Here is a 21,275-nt window from a genome sequence, read left to right as displayed (position 1 = left end):
CCCCTGGAATCTGCGGAAACTGCGCCTGCTCACAGTTATCACTACCAGGAGAGGCTCGGGAGGCCAACCTGCCCAGGAATTCTATGTAAGCCCCAGGATGATCTTGCTGTCTCTCTCGCCTCTTAGAACTAGAGCTCTTCTGCAAGGGATGATTGAAGCTTCTCAGAAAGGATAAGATGATGCAGGCCTGGGTGTTACTTTAAGACCTGGGTGTTACTTTAAGACCCTTCCCTGTGGGCTGAGGCAGCCTTCCAGTCTCCTCCGGGTCCTAAACTCTCAGCCTGGAGCCAGTCACCAGCACGTAGCCCCGAGCCTGCCAGGCCCAGGATGGCAGGAGCCACACTTACCTCCATTCTTCTGATTACCTTCCCCTTCTCAGGATGCTGGGGGAGAACACTTTGCTCTGCACCTTCTTAGGCCATTTGTTAGAAAAGATGTAGAACTTTGACACACAGCTCTACAGGAACCAAATGCAATTTCCAAGGGAAGCGGCATGGTAGGAAAGCTCACAGACCAAGGTTCAAATCCCTGCTCCACCTCTGCAAAGCTACAGGCGCATTTTATAACTTCCGAACCTTGTCTGTGCTATAGCACAGTCCCTAACAAACAGTAGGTCTACAAAATGCATTTGCTGAATAAATACATGAATAATACTTGCATGCAGGCCTTACACTCTTCAAGAGGCAAAGTCATTCTTAATAGAATTCAATAGCGGCTAAGAAGTCATAAGACAGACCGCTAAGGAGAATCAGCGGAGCTCAGTTACACCAGCACATCTAAAATGCGGAGGGACTAAGGGTGTTAATACAGTTACAGAAAAACTGGTGAGAGAATGCACAAAACAAAGGGGAAAAAAGTCTTAGGTTCAAACAAAACACAGCGTGGGCAAAGTGAAAGACAGATGACAGACTGAGAGAAGACATCTGCAGTGTCTGAGACCAGCAAAGGATTCGTATCCAGGATGTATAAGGAAACCTTGCATGTCATCAAGAAAAATATGAGACCCTGTGCAAAACAGCCAAAGAATGATTATGAATAAGCAATTTGCCAAAGAAGAATCCCAAAGGCCATCAACCATACGAAAAGATGTTCCGGTTCATTTATAACCAGAGAAAAGCAAGTTAAGACAAGAGCTCGCCCAGTGTTATCTACTCATTTGGCAAAAATTAGGAAGTTGGTTAATGCCAAGTATTTGTAGAGGTACAGAGATGCTCTTGCTTCGCTGGTAGAAACGTAAACAGGGATAGTCATTCTGGAGCCATATCTGGCACTCTTGAAGCAGCATAAATATACACATAGGTCCATAAAGGACACGTAGAAAGCTGTTCTTTACAGCAGTTACGTGAGAAGGCAGTGCTGGAGGCAGTGTGGGAGTCTACCATTAATGGAGAGAGAAAAGTGGGATGAACACCATGGACACTAGATTACACACGGCAATGTGGATGGACCTTAAAATCAAGGGTGAGCATCTGGAGTCCAGCTCTTGGTTTCTAAATACCATTCTCTACTAAAAAGAATTAGTGCTCAGACTTCCCTGGTGGCGCAGTGGTTAAGAATCCTCCTGCTAATGCAGGGGACACGGGTTTGAGCCCTGGTCGGGGAAGATCCCACATGCTGCAAAGCAACTAAGCCCGTGTGGCACAACTACTGAGCCCGTGTGCCACAACTGCTGAAGCCCGTGCTTCACAACAAGAGAAGCCACCACAATGAAAAGCCTGTGCACCTTAAAGTAGAGTAGCCCCTACTCACCACAACTAGAGAAAGCCTGTGTGCAGCAACAAAGACTCAATGCAGCCAAAAATAAAATTAATTAATTAAAAAAAAGAATTAGTGCTCATCGAAGAAGTGGCTGATTCCAGGGCTGAGTCAGAGAATTAACAAGAAGAGCCTGGAACATCTTGATTTGCCTAAAGGAAAGGAAATGCTCAAAGAATGAAGGGATATGCCAAAATGACACAGAAGCCAGCTTGAAGGGGATCTCATTGCCCAAATCTGGGACAGTCTGAGCATCAAAATAAATAATGCTAGTAAAGGATTATGAACTATTGAATAAAGTAAGAATCCATAACTCTGTACTAATATAAGAAAATAGGGGATGGACTTCCCTGGTGGCACTGTGGTTAAGAATCCACTTGCCAATGCAGGCCACACAGGTTTGAGCCCTGGTCCAGGAAGATTCCACATGCTGCGGAACAACTAAGCCCGTGTGCCACAACTACTGAAGCCTGAGCGCCTAGGAGCCCATGCTTCACAAGAGAAGCCACCGCAATGAGAAGCCCGTGCACTGCAAGGACGAGTAGACCCCACTTGCTGCAACTAGAGAAAAGCCTGCGCACAGCAATGAAGACCCAATGCAGCCAATAAATAAATAAATGAACTTATTTTAAAAAAAAGAAAGAAAATAGGGGAGAAGGGAAAGCTCTTCCTGACAGGAAAATGCCAACTAATAAATGTAAGATGTAATAATAGAATTAGATCACCAACCAGCATAATAATAATAATTCAGGTAAGAATCTTCAATAGGTGCTAAAAACCAGTGGATGAAAGTTTGAGGAATAACAAGATAGTTACATAATCTTAAAGTAAATGCCCACAGGACACATTTTAATTAAAAGGGATAAAATACGGACTTCCCTGGTGGTGCAGTGGTTAAGAATTCGCCTGCCAATGCTGGGGACAGGGGTTCGATCCCTGCTCCAGGAAGATCCCACATGCCGCGGAGCAACTAAGCCCGTGTGTTGCAACTACTGAGCCTGTGCTCTAGAGCCCGCAAACCACTACTCAGCCTATGTGCCACAACTACTGAAGCCCACGTACCTATAGCCCATTCTCTGCAACAAGAGAAGACACCACAATGAAGAAGCCTGTGCATCACAAGGAAGAGTAGCTCCTGCTCTCCGTAACTAGAAAAGCCCACGCACAGCAACAGACCCAACACAGCCAAAAAATAAACTAATTAATTTTTTTAAAAAGGGGAGTAAAATAGCAAACTTGATCATGGAGAAACAGCAGGCACCATCATAATGAAATGATCAAAGTTCACATGGCCAGTAAGGAGCAAATTAACAGCACGTGCCTCCAGATACTGTGTACTGAGAAGAACTCAGCAACATTCACTGGCACTCCTGTTGAGAGCATAACCTGAACCTCATCACAAGGAAACAACAGACAGACTCAAATTGAGGGGTCTTTACAAAACAACTGGCCTGTATGCTTCAACACGGTCAGTGTCCTGTAACACAAAGAAGTGTCAGGCATTGTTCCAGATTAAGAGACTAAAGAGACATGATGACTGAATAAAATGCATGCTCTTCAATCTTCTCTTACTACAAGGACTTTGGAACAACGGACAAAATCTTCAAAAGGTCTGTAGATGAGATAATAGAAAATTTTCAATGCTGATTTCCTGATTTGATCATTATACTATGATTATCTAAAAAATTCTCGTTTTTAGGAAATTGATGCTGAATATTTAGGGGATAAAGGGGCATGATTTGGAATATCACATACGCATATACATGGAGAGAGAGAAGAAAAAAGAAAATATAGTAAAATGTTAACATTTGGAGAATTTAGGGGGATCCAGAGGCTATCCAGAAATTCTTTGTATAATTCTAGCAACTTTTCTATAAGTTTGAAGTTATGTCATACTTTTTAAAAATTGAAAAAAAAGGAAAAAAAAAAAGCAGATCTGGGTAAAAAAAATTAGAATCAAAATGAGCTATAAAAATATCATTTACATAAGTTAAAAATACATATATACAAATACTATATGATCCATTTATATGGCATTCTCAAAAAGATAAAACAACAGTAATGATCAGTGGTTAACAGGGGTGATGAGTGAGAGGAAAACGTGACTACAGGGGGATTTTGGGGGGTGATAGTACAATTTTGTATCTGGATTGTGGTGGTAGTTTTATGTATATGTATACACACACACACATATATATATAAATTCATAGAACTGTAAACCCAAAAAAAAGGCCAATTTTACAATATGTTAATCTAAAAAAATTAACTTTAAATTAAATACTGCATATATATGAAGCAGTGGCTCCCATCTGGCAAGAGCAAAAACAGGTACACATTAAACACTTTAGAATGGCTGTCCATGGTGGGGTTGGGAAATGGAAATAGGAATGAGGATAAAATAGAACAAATAAATAAGGCAAGAGAGTCCTTCATGATAACAGGCTATGAAATAAAAAGTTGGCTGGATGGAAAGGAAGAAACGAAAGAAAGAAAGCACACGAGGAAATTAATAGGGGAATGGTGGAGGATGGAGCTGGCAGTGTCCTTCCAGGGCTGTACTGGGGAGAAAGGGGCCCTGACCTCTGGACCAGACCAAGATCCCTGAAGGAGTTCTGCGACACTGTGGGGACGGGTTCATCAGCCTGACATCATCCAACACAGAGTACAACTCACCTCCCTGCTGTGACTTCTGACTTACCAGCTGCCTGACTATACTGTGGCTTCCCTTATAGCGCTGCCAGCAGCCAGAGAATTCTAAGCCACTTGACAACAGTTCCAATCTTCCAGTAGCACAGCAACTTAGCATTCCAGCATGTAAATAAGTCTCGTGGGAGTTTTATTACTAAATCGGCCAACCACCTGATCAGTTTTGGAGCCCTGACTGCATTTCTGGATGTGCAATGCTGGTTACAAGTACATCCTTCTCTCTCCAACTAGAACCAGACCTTGAACTGTGGAAAGCCTGCTGCCCTAACAGGCCACTTGGGCCGTCAGCCAGCCATGCACTCCTGGCAATACCTCTCCAGCATCAAGACCTCTTTAAATGCATCCAGTTCCAATCTCTTCCTCTAAAGAGTGCAGATAATACTGTGTTCTCTTCACATGGTAAATGAGATAGCCCATATACATTCTTATCACAGTGCTTAGCACTAACAGATGATCAATAAATATTACTTTACCTTCTCCCCTGACTCCCTAGAACTTCAAAGCCTACAGATTAATACAACTCTATAATCACAAGTGGCTAAAATTTCACATTTCTCTTCTAATCCACCAGCAACAGTAACAGATTTGAAAAAAGAGTCTGGGACCTCAAAGGGTCCTGTGGGTATGACATAAGGGTTCTTACAACATATGAGGGTTGAACAGTGATTCTGTTCATCTTTTATTGTCAGGGACAAGTACTAAAATGTTAAAGAACCAGCTTAGAAAAGAATACAAAAGAAAATTTTTACAGTCTTGGGATGATGAAGACCTTCCTAAGTGTAAAAACAACCTGAAGTCATAAAGGAAAAGACAGACTTAAACACATAAAATTTTTGTATGCTCAAAGATAACAGAGGTAAAATTAAAAGACACATGACACATGGAGAGATCATACAATATAAAGGAGTAACATCCATAGTAATAAAAACTCCTATAAACTTATTTTAAAGACTAATAGAAAAATAGGTAAAAATATTAACAAGTAGGGACTTCCTAGGTGGTGCAGTGGTTAAGAATTTGCCTGCCAATGCAGGGGACATGGGTTCAAGCCCTGCTCCGGGAAGATCCCACATGTCAAGGAGCAACTAAGCCCATGCACCACAACTATTGAGCCCATGTGCCGCAACTACTGAAGCCCACGCACCTAGAGCCTGTGCTCCGCAACAAGAGAAGCCACAGCAATGAGGTTCCCACGCACCACAATGAAGAGTAGCCCCCGCTCATCGCAACTAGAGAAAGCCTGTGTGCAGCAATGAAGACCCAACGCAGCCAATAAACAAACAAAAATAAATAAATTTATTTTAAAAAAATTAACAAGTAATTTACAGAAGAAATACGAAGGGCCAACTAACACATGAAATTTGCTTAACACCATCAGTAATCAGAGTAACAAACTAAAACAAGATACCACATTTGACCATCATACAGACAAATGTAAAAAGATTGATAATATCTAGTGTAGGAAACAGGTACTTCTCATACACTGCTGATGAGTGTAAAGTGGAGGGCAATTTGAAAGTATCTATTAAAATGTTAAAAGTACGTGATCTTGGGACTTTCCTGGTGGTCCAGTGGGTATGACTCCCAATGCAGGGGGCCCGGGTTCAATCCCTAGTCAAGGAACTAGATCCCGCATGCATGCTGAAACTAAAAGCTTCTGAGTGCTGCAACTAAGACCCAGCACAGCCTGAATAAATAAATATATAAATAAATAATTTTTTTTTAAATGTACATGATCTTTAGATCTCAAATCAATAACCTAACCTTCCACCTTAAAAAGGTTTTTAAGAAAAAGAAAAACAAACTAAACCCAAAGCTAAAGCAAAGCAGAAGGAAGAAAATAATAAAGATTAGAGCAGAAATTATGAAATAGAGAACAGAAAAATAATAGAGAAAATCGATCAACCCTTTGAAAAGATCAACAAAAATGCCATAGTTTTGGCCAGACTGACTGGGTTTTCAAGCTGACCAATTTACTTGTGATGCGGGCCCTAGAAATTGGAATTGCTGGAAGGATCAGGGCTTGGCATCTTGGCTTCCAACACCAGCCCCTGGGTAAAGACAGGCTATCTACAGGCCCAAATCTTAGTTTTTCTAACAACACAGTGGTATAGGCCACTGGGCAACCCAGCCTGAGCCCACCTATGTCCAGCCCTTGTTTTGTCGCTGTGGTTTTTTTCTCTTCAGATCTTTATTGGAGTATAATTGCCTTACAATGTCGTGCCAGTTTCCGCTGTACAACAAAGTGAATCAGATGTATTCATACATATATCCCCATATCCCCTTCCTCTTGAGCCTCCCTCCCACCCTCCCTATCCCACCCCTCTAGGTCATCACCAAACATCAAGTTGATCTTCCCGTGCTTTTTGTGTTTTTGTTTTTTAACATAGCCCTTTTCTTACCTCCTGAGACTCCACCAAATATCCAATGCTCCCTCCAGCTCCTCCCCCAACCACTAAGCTACATGTAGTCTGTGATGGCCTCTCCCCAGGACACTAACAATGTCCACCTGGAGAAGGGAAGGCTATGAATGACCACAGAATCCTGGCATGCCTGACACATGGCAACGCACACTCCAAGTTCCCAGTGTTGTGGATTCAACAAGGTGGAGGCTTCTCCTTGTGGCCTGGGGTAGGTCTGTTCAGAGAAGCCAGGCCATCATCTCCACCAAACTCTGGCTCCAGGCTAAACCCTGCCCCTAAACTGTAGTTACAGCCTCACACCTCTTTCTGCTCCTCTTCACTGCCCCAGGGCAGAGGGAAAAAACTTCACTTGAAAAAAATTTTACTCTGCAGCCTACTGTGTTGAATGTATGCCTTTGCTGCCCAAGGGGATGCACTGATCGAAAGACAAAGCACTGCCACTACCAAGTACCTCATCTCGTTCAATCCTCTCATCAACCCTCTGAGGTAAGAATTATCGCTCCACTTTACACAGGAAGGAATTCTTGCCCTGGGTCCCCGGGGAACAAGATACTCACAGCAGCTCTGGCCTAGTTCCAGATGGACCCCCGAGAGCACCCTGCTAAGTCACAGCTGACTGCTGAGGAATGCAGCAGTAGAGAGGACGCGTGGAGGGGCTACAAGATGAAGGGAGCAGCTGTCACAGGTTGAATGTACCCTGTCTACTGGGTCTATAAACCTTTGGTCACTGAAATCACTAGCTCTAAAGCCATTCCAACATTTATGCAAGTAGCAGGCTTCTGGTTGTCTACAAAAGAGGTATGTGCATGGCGGGGTGGCTACAGGGACAGAAATGGCAATTCACGTTTGCAGACCTTGGGCTACCGATCAACTTATTTACACCCAATATAATTTAAAGGCCTTTCTTCATTTGAGCCCCTTGTCTGGGTCCCATAAACAAAGGCTGTCAGATCAGAGTTCGACCACATGGTCAGATGCCCAGGCTAGCCCATTAGAGCCTAACATGGGTTCTGCATGCAGTGTTTCCAGCAACTTTAGATCAACATTTTAAAGCCTTTTAAAGCTAGGATCTGCCCCCAATCTACAGGTTTGACACCACAAATCAAGGAAGAAGGAAGGGTCCTTACATTATGTAAGTCAACTCTTTGGCAAAGGTGTGTGAAGTGCAGAAAGAGCCACTAATAAGGCTCCTTTGTGGATACCCAGTAATCTCAGCAAGAATTGCCCAGAAGCAATGGCTTCTAGGAAAAGCCTCATGTCCAGAGCAGCTGCAGTGTCCTACACAGGAAACTTCACACACACACACACACACACACACACACACACACACACACACACACACACACACACACACACACATACCCCCACTGAGCTGACAGCGTAAGTATGAGACTCCAGATAAAGCTGACTCTCCCTCGGAATCCACTCTTTAAAAGCCAATATTCCTAGCCCAGGAATTTACAACTTAGGGCCTGTGGATTATTCCAACCCTCCTGGAAAGCGAAGTGGTAGTGTGAACCATCATCCTAAAGATGACCATATTCTTTGGCCTAGAAATTCCCCTCTAGGAATTTATCCCCCGGAAATAATTCAACTGAAGTAAGGAGCTACAGGCAGCAAAGATGTTCAAGATGATCTTTGATGGTGAAACAGGGAATGCTGAACGTTAAGGGACCAGCCACAAGGATTTTGGACAGCAGCAGCTACAAAAGAGAATTCGGATAATTATAAGCAGCATAACAGTCATCAGATAATGCTGAACAAATAGAGCAGAAGGCAAAATAGTTCACACTATGGATGCAACAGTGTAAAATATGTATGCATTTGGAAAGTAATGGCAAGTTTTGTACAGTGGTAGATACATGTTTTGTTACAATGGTAGGGAGTAGAATTATATATTTTTAAACAACATGGTGACATTGCATTTTCAGTCAAAAACAAAAGAAGAAATCCTATAAAGCAAAAGGCAAAATCTTCACAAGTAAGAACTATTAGTACTACCAATAAGAGAGAACATATACAGAGCTTATTCTGTGTTAGGCACCGTTTCAGGCCCTTTTGAAAATGCGTACTAGCTTCACAACATCTATAAGGCAGATACTTTTATTATCCCCATTTTATAGGTGAGAGCAGTGGGGCACAGAGAGGATAACAACTTTCCCAAGTCACACAGCTAGCCAGCGTGATAGAATGAAACACTACTGTGCCATTTCAAAGGTCACACACCTAAAATCTTTATGCCTGCTTAGACAGAGGTGACAAAATCCTCAGCAGAAGCCTCACAAGACCCCTGAGACGGGTAATGAGCCTCACAGGAACTCTCAGAGGGCTTTCATGCTGCAGGTGTAACCAGGATTTCCCCCCACACCAACCTAGACTCCAGGGGGAAGAGGAGAAAGGGCACTAAAGACCAACAGGCTGAGCAGCACTCAAACTTCAGAGAGGGGAGGAGGGACCAAGGCAGTCGGGGTTTGCCCCAAATGATATGAGCTAGAAGAACCAGAACTGAGAATCCTCACTCCAGAGGCCCCTGAGGCTTGTCCCCACACTCCGCAGACCACAAGCACCTCTTTCTGACCTCTCCCGTTCTCCTTCCTCCCTTTGGTCCCTCAGTCTAGCTATCCTCGGCCTTTCCCTGTCCAGCACGGTCCCAGCTACACTATCTTCTCTCTCTCTTATCATCTTCCCTTCACCCTGCCTCCATTTCCTGTCCTCTCCTGCCCTGCTGGTGACTGCATGCAACAGCTGGGATCTTGATTATGGCAGTCTACCCATGTGACAAAAACTGGAGGAAATGACGGCAGTAGACCCCTGTCCTTCCCAACCAGGGAGACTGTTCAAACATGCTGAGAGACAAGGATACTAAAATCAGTGCTTAAAAGAAAGGCTCTTCATTTTGACTCCCGCCCTGACCCAGACCATCCATCCCACCCCCTGCACCTCCTCAGTGTCCTGGGAGCACCCACGCTTCCTCCTGTCTTTGCCAGGGTCTGTCCACTGCTGAGGGGCTCCCTGAGAGCAGGGGCCAGCCCTTGCTCATGTCTGTCTCCTGTGCTTCATATAGTGTAGTTACCAAGAAAAGTTTGCTGAATGAGTGAAAGAGTCCCCATTCAACCTCTTCCTGGGGCAGAAGGAGGGTCTCCCTGACTGGGGTGAAGAGTCCAGTCTACCCACTCTCAGCCCGCCCAGGCTGCCTCAAGTGCTCACCTGGATGCCAGGAGCTACCTAACACCTCCACACCAAGCTCCTATGATGCAAATACCAGTTTCCCTAAGTCCACCCTAACTGGGAGTTCTTTCCTGTTTTTTCAAGCTGGTGGTGTCCTGAAACACGAGGACAGCTCTGTAGTTTCAGGATGTCAAAGGCAAAAGGGCATTATGCAAAACAGGAAGAAACTTTTAAAGAAATGTTTAAAGGCATTTCCAGAATGCAACCTGTCATGAGGCCAGTTACTGAACCCCCTGCCAGGGGCCCTCCCCGTGACCTTGACACCCATGTGCTGGGGCAGGACTGAACCTGACCTCACACCCTACTGGTCATGCTGGTCTGACATAACCCTGCCCCTTCCTTCAGCGCCGCCTCCCCCCCGCCACCCCCGATCCCCAGGGCCCTGTGCCAAATCACCATTGGCAGAGTCCCGAATTCAAAGTGTCCCTCAAAAGAGGAGAACTTAGCTCCAGTGAGAGCATTCGAAGTGGCATTACTTCAAGATAGACACCTTGTGAAGAGCCTGACTGCGAACTCTGCTGGTCTCTGAGGCTTCTCCTGAAAGGAATTCCTAGGAACCTACCAGTTCTCACTTCCTGGCCCTTCTCCAGATCTCAGGACCCTCTGGAGGTGGGAGAGCTGCGCTGTAAGTTTCAGAACCTGGTTTGCTATCTTGTTCCCACACCTCCTGCGGACACAGTTACATCTTAGTCACGTCACCAGCACTGGGTTAGCTAACTGGTGCTCATCCAGCGTCACAGCCCCAGGGCCACAGTGCATGTAAGCCTGGTCCAGGGACTTGGCTGCTAAGGTGACAAATGGAGAAATCACTGAGGAAGCTGACTCCTAGGGCATCACACCCACTGCACAGTCTGTCCTGCAGCTTGGTCCTCTGCCCCGCCTCAAGCACTTCCTGCACCTAGTTTTTAATCGGAATTCCAGACACATCCTTTTCTCAGCAATAAATGATATTCATCTGCCACCACTAAGCAAACCTGAAATTTTCAATGAGTCTATCCTTTAGTAAGACTGGTTTTAAAACCAAGCCCTTCCCTTTTCTTCGTTTTTAAAAAACTCTACTATGGAAATAATCCAAAAAGTACATAAAGCTTTATGCACGATCCTCACTGGACCACCAAGAGAAAAACAAAAACTATCTGTATGTGTGTTCAGCAACAGCTGAATAATAAAAGTCATACCTTTCGTTGTTTCTAAAGGTGTAGGACCAAGCCTGTGATAGAATCTTAAGTGAAAAATCCTGGACACCAGGCTATCTCTATGTCTATCTGTACCAATCTATCTGCCCATTTATAAAGATATCAAATAAATTCTTAAACATGTATGAGAAAAAAGACGAGCAGGAAATTTGCCAACATGCTTCCACTAGGTGACAGGAATATAGATGTGCTTTTCAACCTCTTTTAACTTCTCAAATGGTTTTCAATGAGCCTGTGTTGCTTTTTACAAAAAGGAGGAAGAGATTATCCACTCCTCAAAAAAACAGGCAAAAGCAAAGACTCACAGCCTGGCCTCCAGCATCCCAGTGAGACATATCCTTCTCCTCCTCTCTCTCCGGGCTGTGTGAGGGGCTTGGAGAGGCGGCAGGGGGAAAGAGAAGCGGCTACATTACACACCCAGACCAGACATTAAAATCACTGCCAAAGAATTCAGCAACAGCCAATAATACAGCCCCTGGCCTTCATTTGTGCAGGGAAGGGGCGGGCTGAACCAGGCTGAAAAGTGGAACCTGAAACACTGAGCGTGTGACTCAGCCCTTCTGCTCCTAAGGACGAATCCCTTTAGGCCACGTTCACCCAGAACCAGCTCCCCGCCAGACTCTGTCCCCTACCCCCCAAGGTTGTGGTCCCCTACACCACAACCTTCCAACCTGGAGGTCTCTGACCTTCAGAACAGGATCCAACAAGCCAGCGACCTGCGTGGGCCCAGGTAAACACAAAGGCCCCCACAACAGAGGCTTCTGTGATCACAGCCACAGTGTGGCTTTCAGGATCCCTCGCCAAGTTAAGGGACAGGAGGGACCTTGTCGGTGGAGGTCACCGAATCCAATCTCATGCCTTGTTTACTCCAGGAGGCAGGGTCTGGCTTACAGTGACCTCATCACCAGGACCACATGAGCAGTACTGGAGGCACAGGTAAAATGGTCACGGTGGAGGCCCTCAAGGGAGTTAGCTGCAAGGGAGGACCATTTGTCCTAAAACTAAACTGCCGCTTAACCAGATAAGGATAACTGGAATTTCCAGGTGGACATGGATTCAAGTAGAATTTCGGTCTCTGTTTCTTATCAGGAACAAACAGCGAACACTGAGCAGGGAATAAGGCATAGGAGGCACTGGGTAAGTGTTCAGTGAAGAAATCACCAGGTTTGACTTGACCACAGGATGCCTGGGCCCCTTTCACACACACCCAGAGCCCAGTTGAGCCTGAAGGGGATGAGCCTCCTGGCCCTGCCCCCAAAGTCTGGAAGGTCCCCAGGGTGGAATCCATGGAAGGGCTGAGACTGGGCATTAATTGTCCTGTCTTTCCCAAACCATAAATTAGTCTAGCCCCAGCCTGGAAACCCCTACTCTGCTCCTACCCAAAGACCGTAATACCCAACCATATGGCTGCTGATGTATCATTATAGTGATTATAAAGCAGCAAGTTAAAGATTACCCAGCAGAGCTAATGCAAGGCTTCAGAAATTAGAGGAACATTTTCACACAATGAGATAAAACCAGGACTGGAGAACTTTGATACCAACTCTGGGTTTCTGAATAAGAGAAAGAAAGAAGGAAGAAAGGAAGGAAAGGGAATGGATAGGGAGGCAGAGAGACTAAACACACAAGCACACACTCTGGCTCCCCGAAATGACATCAGCATGGCTTCATTATGCCTCCTCTGACTAAACTGTGAGTTCCAAAAGAGGAGGCATTCTGTCGTCTCCCTCTCTGTAGCTGTAGCGCCCAGCCTAGGACAGGCACATTGTCGAATCCAGGCAAGCTGTCACCATATCAGACCTCTCAGGTGGACCCACAGACATACCTATCAGGGAGCCTCCCAAACCTAAGGCCACATTAGGCCACCCTGAGCCTCTGCACTAAGTGTCTACTGTGCAATAACTTTAAGGAAAAGCATTAGTCTGGGAAGCAGGATACCAGGTTTTTCCAGCCCCAGCTCGCCACTGCCTGGCTGTGTGGCCTGAGGCAAGACCCTCCCCCTCTAGCACAACGCGGGATGAGGGCCAGGGAACTGGAAAGACCCATCCCAGGATGCTGTGGTTCCAAGATGCTGCAGTTTGAGTCCAATCTCACATATGGCTCTTGCATCCTGTGACCCAAGGAACTTTCACTTGGTATCAGGCGGAGGGGGAAAGTGGGAAGAATGTGCTGGTGGAGAACACCTGAGAGCCCAGGGCCCGGCAGACATCCGGCAAGTGCTCTGTCTTGCCAAGGGGACAAACCACGGCAGAGGCGCGGCTGACATCCCTCATGAAACCTGGGGAAAACAGCTCATGGATAAGCGCTCTCCCAGGGCCCTGGCTACCTGTGGCTGTTTGCTAGCCCAGGTGTCCATGACTCTCTGGTGCCCACCTCTAGATCAGATCCTTTTCTGAACAAATGAAGAGGATCTCTTCCAAGCACAGCTGGGCAAGAGGGGCCTTGGGTTTAGGCAGCCCTATACTCACCGCACCCATGGACTACAGCAACTGCAGCTAGCCTCCCCCAATCAGTCCTACCGGAGGTGCTGCCCTCCCTCCAGTAGCCCCCCTCCGGGTGGGCAGTGCCAGTGCTGGCCAAGTCATGTTGAGCTGCCTCCACATCTAAGCAGAGAGAAACATTCCGAGAAAAGTAACTCAACCCAAGGCCGCTGCTCCTCCCAGGCTGACTACATCTCAGGCAAACACCCAGGCGGCCAGAAAAGAGAGCCTCACTGCCATGGTCAGTGAGATGTTGCACAGCCCAAGGGCCAAGACGACAGAGCCTACAGGCCTGGACTCCCTGGGAGAACTCCCTGGGAATTGGCAGGAATCCTCAGGAAAGACCCACCTATCCCCCTGCAGCCCTAACTCCTGAAAGCCTCACATCAGCCCAGTGGGGGTCCCGGGGCAGGGCTTACTATGGCTCAAACACTGCCTCCTGCACGAATGCACAGTGTAGACAGAGGCAGGATTCAAACCCAAGTCTATCGGAAGTCTATCCCGAGGCTCTGATCAAACAGTGACCTGTCAGCAGCCCAGTCTGCTGCCTGGCTCCTGCAGGAAAGGGCATCCCTGTTACCCACCACTACCAGCCAGGAGGGATCATAGCATCTGGCACAGACCCTTGGACACCAGACAGTAGAGCCAAGTTGTGGAAAGGAACTGCAAGTAGTGAAAAGGCTACAGCTTTAAACCCCACGGATGCTTTCTCCCACCAACCTCAAAACCACCACACAATGGCTTTGGCCCACACCTGTCCAGCTGAACAGATGGGCTTGACTCCCCCAACCTACACACTCCCTGGGAGACTTTCAGCTTTCTCAAGTCTCTCTCCTAACCAGGAGCCTCTACTTTGAGAGCAACCAACCCTCAAACTTAAGGGCTCAATAAACGTGAAGAAAAACCCTCCGCCCTCACCTTCCGGGGCTGCCTCAGCAGCAACCAAAACGTCACAGTCCCATGCATGTCACACAAAGGCAGATAAGCTAGAGAAAGCCCAGGGCCTCTTCCCTTGCCCTCCAAAACTTTATCTCTCAGGAAGTCTGCTCGAGCCATCAGTTCAGCGTTAACTCAGAAACAGCAGAAACTGGTCACCCCTCACTAGCGACACCATTACAAAACAAAACAAAGCGGAGGTGGGCCACCGCGGCCTCTCATGCTTCATTGAGAAGATCCTATACCTCAAATACCAATCTAATGAATTTTGGGGTACTTTCTTCTAATTCGCTACTTAGTTTCTCTTTCTTGCTACATAATATCTAGGCAACGATTAAAAACAAAAGATCAAAACCTGGCCTCTCTGGGGTCTGGAGACTACCAACGCTCTTCCTCCTTCTCCGCTGTTCAGAGCCATCTCCAGAGTCTGAGCAAATGGAACTTCAAGTCTCAGGTCCTATTTGCCATGTACTTAACATACACAATCTCATCTAGTCCTAAAAATAACCCTGTGAGTTAGGCATGGAAAACCCCATTTTACAGATGAGAAAGAGACTCTGTGGAACTCTGTAACATGCCTGAGGTCAGACACTTAGCAGCATGGCAAAGATTCCATTTCATTTTACAGGACCAATCTGCTTTCCAGACTAACCATCGAGTCCAAAGGAATTCAAGTTTCTGCTTTAAGAAAAAAAAAAAATTCCCCTTTATTACCACAATTTATGTCTGACCAACTCCAAGAGCATCCTTCCAAACTTGATATGAAAATATTGAAGTAATTATTGGAGAAATTGAACAAGAGTGTGTAGGAGGTCTGCTCTGCCAGGGCTTGGCGAAAAAGTGATAGAGCTCCTACTGGCAGGATGCCTGCCCTGCCGCCAGGGACCCTCACTCAGAACGACATTCTCTACACCCTGGCATTGAAACTGGGCAGCCACCTGTCTGGTAATCTTGGGAGCAACCTGTGGCTGTCTTGGGCCTGACTGCCTGTGGATTACAGGTCAAGGGGAGGTCCCGGTGGGCATGGGATCAGCCTCCTCTTTACATAAGGAATGCAAACCCACTGACACAAGCTCTCTGCTTGTGCTGAAACAGAGGCTGGAGTCCCCACTTTGGATCATCTGGGCATGATAGCTGAGACTCCAGTCTGCTGCTATGAGGAAGGGACAACTTGGTGCTAACTGGTTATATTTTAGCCCTCCAGGCCCCAGGGTACACACATTATACGGGTACAAATACCCTCAGCCCCTGGGAGGGCTCTGCTCACTTACATTTTGGGAACCTACAGCGGCAGGAAGCAGGGTAGAAGGGCCCCAAGACAGGGATCTACACTGGCAAGGAACTGAACACAATAGTGACAATTTACTCAGGGCTTACCCTCATTAATGTAAACTCTTGTTTACACTGTTTTCATCTAATCTTCCAAAACACCCCCCTGAAACAGGTACCACTTATTATTCCCATTTAAGAGATGAAAAACCAGAGGTTTAGGGACAAGTTACGTGCCCAAAAGCTTAGGAAAAAAGTTAACCCACACTCAGGAGACAGTGGTTCTATGGGAAGACAGGAGGTGTGACCTGGGAAGTCGGCTCCCTTCCCTAGTGGAGGCCTCATCATCACTGTTCCAAACTAGGGAGAGCCGGTTATTCTGAGCTGCCTTGTAGTCCCTACCAGAGTTAGCAGGGCGAAGGCTGCTCCGAGCTCTAAGCAGACTCAAACTCCCAAAACTTCTTGAGGCTTGGGCCAGAGCAGGGAAGTCTCCAAGGCCTTCTCCGGTTCTGGGGTCGGAGGGGCCTACGTCTTTCCTCAACCGTCCGGGACCCAGCCTCCAACATGAATCCGAAGGGACTCACCTCCCAACCTCTCACCCTCATCCAGCCCAGCACCTCTGGGGTCAGGGGCTCTGACCCGGAATCAGGAGACTGGCTGTCGTGGAAGTGGGCACGGGCGAACGTCCGTGGGACCTTACCGAGCAGCGGGGACTCCTCAGGGCAGGCGGGCAGCGACAGTGTTGCGGTGGGGGGCACTGGGGCCGAAGTCAAGTTGCTCCCGGGGCCGGGGCCGGGGCGAGAGTCCGCGTCTGGGTTGGAGTCGCCACCCGAGCGCGGCTTGGAAGAGGAGCGCAAAGGCGGTGGCGGTGCGGCCCCTCGGGACCGGAGCTCCCCGGAGGGCTGCCCGAGGGCGGCGGCGCCGTTAGAGCTGCCCTGCAGCGGTGTGGAGACTCCTACCAGCTGAGGCAGGCGGCTTAGGTCGCGGCCGGACAGGTAGTAGACGAGGGTGACGCCAAGATGCAGCGCGCAGACAGCCACGAGCAGGCGGCAGGCCCGCTGCAGGGACGCGCCCGGCATCGCGGCGCTGCCGCCCAGGAGCGGCTCCCGAAACCTCATCTTCGCGCCGCCGCTTTAAGAGGGGGGTGGGCTACCGCGGGGAGGGCGGCCCGCCCGCGGGCCGCCGGCCAGGCACCGCCAGACCACTGCAACTGGGGGAGGGACGGGGGAAGGGGGGCAGGCGAGGGAGCGGCACAGGCGGGGAGGCGGCGGAACTGGGAGACTCGGGCCAGCTCGCCAGCGCAGCCAGCAGAAGTGCGCCCCGGGCGCGGGCGGGGCCGGGGCCGGGGCCGCCAGCGGGGCGGGGGCAGCGCCGCGGGTGGGAGCCGGGTTCTCGGGGCTGGGGTTGGAGGGCGGGGCCGCCGGGGGCGGGGCCGGGTCGCGGGGCGGGGCCCGTGGGGGGCGCGCTGCCGCGGCGGGGGCGTTCCGGGCGGCGGTTGGCTGCCCGCAGCCTCGGAGCCGAGCCCTCCGGCTCCCGCGCCGCCCCCCTTCCCAGCCTGCACAGTGGGGCTTCGGTCCCTCCTAAGCCGCGCTTCCTCCTCCTCCTCCTCTTCCTCTGAGCTGCGCTCGAGAGGCGCCGCCGCTTCCTGCGATGCTGAAGGGCTGGGGTGTGCGCCTGGGGCTGCCGCGCGGCGTCAGGGAGGAGGGAGAAGCGAGCAGGCTGGCTGCTGTCCTGGGGGGTTGGGGGTCGTGGCGGCTTTCCAGGCAGTGGACCCCGGTAGACCTGGGGGGTCAGGAGGAGGGTCGGAGAAAGGTTGCCCGGGAAACGGCTTCGACGCCCAGAGGGAGGTAGGACAGCGGAAGAGGGATTCTCCGGGACGTTCGGAGACCCCTTCCTTGGCCGAGCTAGGCCCCTCTGCCAAGGTGGGGGCCCAGCAACGAGGCGCTGCTCCCCCGGCGCCCTGCGGGAAAGCAAGTGGACGAGTCTCCGCTTCTCTGAGCTCACTGTCCTACAGCCCAGGCTAGGGTATCTCAGAGACCCGCCCCGCTCGGTTTGCGGGTGTGTGGGTGCTTCTTCTAGCGCATCCCACACCATGCATTGCGTGGGAGGGTTTTGAGAAGCCTCAGTAACTACCACGCCGCCGTGCGGGAGGAGAGCAGCCGGCTTTACTTACAGTCTGCACGGGCCTGGGCACAATGGCATGCAGTAGGAATTGTTCCCACTTTACAGATAGAATTCAAGGCTCAGGAAGATTAAGAAGCTTGCTTAACATCCCGCAGCTGGTGAGAGGCAGAGAGAGAATTCTGGCTCTAAAATCTGTATTTACCACTTGTTGATTTGCAAGGAAGGGCTGGAAGCTGTGTGGGTGAGAGGTTTAGGCACTGAAGTCACTTGGTTCAAATTTGACCCAGAGGGACTTCTTTGGCGGTCCCAGTGGTTAAGTCTCCTTGCTTCCATTGCAGAGGACGTGGGTTCAGTCCCTGGTAGAGGAACTAAGATCTTGCATGCTGCCCAGCCCAGCCAAAAAAAGAAATTGACCCAGAGGCCAATGCTCAGGCCCACCTGGTTGCCTGAGTGAGCAGGGACACCTCATTGCTGAGACTTACGGAGGTGCTGTCACTTATGTGTATGGGGAAGCTGAGGGCTGTGGCAGCCTACTCTGAAGTGGAGCAAATAATAGCAATGTACCATAGACTGAGAGTTTCCTATGTGCCAGTCAGACACAAGTGTAACTGCTTTACATACATTGCCTCAACCCTAACAACACCATGAGGTGGGCAGTTGTTACTCTCACAATTTCACAGATGAGAATACCGAGGCTCAGGAGTTGACACGTGGTTGTGATCACACAGAATCTACTTTCTTCACTTGGCTTCCTGGACACCAGATTTTCCTGATCTTCCTCACTTCATTGGCCACTCCTCTGGCTCTTTTGTGGGCTTCTCTCTTTCCTGGTTGCTGAAGGCCCCAGGCCATAGTCCATGATGCTCTTTTCTGTGATTTATATTCAATAATATCTGTATGCTGATGACTGCAAAATTTTCTCTCTCGAGCCCTGACCAACCAACTCATATTCAACTGCCTCTCTTAATGGCATCTCAAACTCAACACATCCCGCCCCCAACAACCTACTCCCTACACTCCACTCCCATTCTTATTTAACTTGGAGAATGGCACTGTTGGTCATCCATTTCCCCCAAGCCCCAAACTTAAAGGTGTCCTCGATGTGCTTTTCTTATTCTTAAATGCCATTTCCAATCCCTCAGCAAGTCTTGTCAGCGCTACCTTCAAATTATCAGAGTTAACTACTTGCTAATTCTGCTGTAACTATCCTGGACCAAGCCACCATCATGTTGGCCTAGGTCATAAGGTAGCCTCCTGATTGGTCACCCTGATTCTACCTCTGCCATGCCACCTCCCCGGTCTGTTCTCCAAACAGCATCTAGGGAGATCTTTGTAAGCATCAATCAGTCCATGCCATTTTATTTAGAATGAACTCCATGTCTGCAGAAGCCCTGTCTAATCTGGTCTCTATCTCTATTTCCCACCCTCTTCTTCTGTCACCCTCTACCAAGCTCTACCTGCTTTAGCCACACTAACCTAATTGCTGCTGTTCCTTGAACTTGCCCTGTTTCTTCCTGCCTCAAGACCTTTGTTTTTGCTGTTCACTTAGCCTGAAATATTTAGCCCCGTATTTCATTCAGGTCTCTTAAATGTCACCTTATGAGAGAGGTCTTCTCAGACTACCCTATGTAGAATAGTCTCCCACCCAAAGCTGCTTAACCGGCTTGATTTTTTTTTTTTAGAGTAGGTATCACTACCCAAAATGATACATTTAATTTATTGTTGTCTGTCTCTCTCATGAGAAGATCAGCTGCATGAGTGCAGGAACTTTCTCTCTTGTTCACGACTACATGCTCAGCTTCTAGAAATCAACCAGACACATAGTTGACACTGAATAGATGTTTGTTAACATACCTGTTAATGAATGCTTACGATCATCTCTCTAATGTGGGGAGGGGAGAGGAGAAGAACTATTGTATTTAGAACACAGAAGTCAAGAGTTGCTCACCAGGGAACTGGTGAGGGTGAAGCTGGTCCCAACAGTCTGTTCCTAGAGAAAAGTACCTGGCTAATGAGTGAAGATGGGTCAGAATAGTCGCCTACCTGAAAAATGTGAGGAGTGGAAAATGGAGGTGCATCTTCCATATGTCTGGATAATGACCAGGGGACAGACTTGAGGGGTGGTTAGGGGTCACAGATCTACCCCAAGACCCTCTCTGTGGCCAGAAAGCACGAAAAGGAACAACACTTGCAGTCTACCTCTTGGAAACATGCAGAGTCTTAGAGGTACCTAGAATTGGTAAATTTCTGCTTCAGAAAGGCCCAGAAGGTCAGAAACTCTCAGGACAACATTGTCTAGCTGTCTAAACCTGTCTAACTGGAGTTAGAGACAGACCCAAAATAACCTTCTCCAGCTCTTTTCACTGTTGACTTTGTCAGGTAAAAAATTAATACTAGGGGGAGATACCTGGAGGAAGAAGTAGCAGTGCTAACTGGACAAAAGCTGGGATCTGGGTTTAAGAGTTTGCCCTTCCAGTGCTGATCTGCCCAGAATCACCCAGCTGTCTGCTTCTCCCTGCAGGCTGCCTTCAACTGGTCAGTGGCATTTCCTCTGCCCTCTCATGGTACCCTCATTGCACCTGTCAGTTTATATTTGTTTCACCCTAGTAGATCAGAAAGGCATATAATAGTGCCTGGCGCATGGTAGACAGTTATTCGTTTCTGTATAACACACCACCCCAAAGCTTAGTATCTTAAAATTATTTCTTTCTTACAATTTTGTGGGTTGACTGGCAGCTCTGCTTCACATGGTGTCAGCTGGAGCACTGGCACAGTTGGAAGTTCCAAAACAGCATCACTCTCATGGCTGGCAGTTGGCGCTGGCTGGGGGCTGGGTTCGAATGGATCATAGATCAGGAGCCTTGGTTCTTATCCATGTGGATTTCTCCACAATGGCCTCTCACATGGCTGCTTAGGTTTCCTCACAAATTGGAGAGTGTGTTCCTAGAATGAGCATTTCAAGAACAAGGTAAGAAGGTGCACATCCTATGTTCTTTCTGTTTTCCTCTGAGTTTTATAGTGTCCAGTTCTACATTTAGGTCTTTAATCCATTTTGTGTTTATTTTTGTGTGTGGTGTTAGGGAGTGTTCTAATTTCATTCTTTTACATGTAGCTGTCTAGTTTTCCCAGCACCACTTATTGAAGAGGCTGTTTTTTTC

The 21,275-nt window shown here is 48.2% G+C and overlaps 1 protein-coding gene across 1 annotated transcript in view; it reads right to left on the bottom strand.

Moving 5' to 3' along the window:
• Nucleotides 1-17,304, bottom strand: part of B4GALT1 (beta-1,4-galactosyltransferase 1) — a 46,632-nt gene extending 29,328 nt beyond the window's left edge. Inside the window, exon 1 of the mRNA XM_057722450.1 lies at nt 16,694-17,304. Coding sequence (XP_057578433.1) covers nt 16,694-17,111 — 418 coding nt within the window. The 5' untranslated portion in view covers nt 17,112-17,304. The remainder of the gene's footprint in view (nt 1-16,693) is intronic.
• Nucleotides 17,305-21,275: the final 3,971 nt, after the last annotated feature.

Source organism: Hippopotamus amphibius, chromosome 2, assembly GCF_030028045.1.
Source record: "Hippopotamus amphibius kiboko isolate mHipAmp2 chromosome 2, mHipAmp2.hap2, whole genome shotgun sequence".
Classification (NCBI taxonomy): Eukaryota; Metazoa; Chordata; class Mammalia; order Artiodactyla; family Hippopotamidae; genus Hippopotamus; species Hippopotamus amphibius.
The sequence above is the reverse complement of the archived record's forward strand: the minus strand, read 5'-3'. Positions and strand labels throughout refer to the sequence as shown.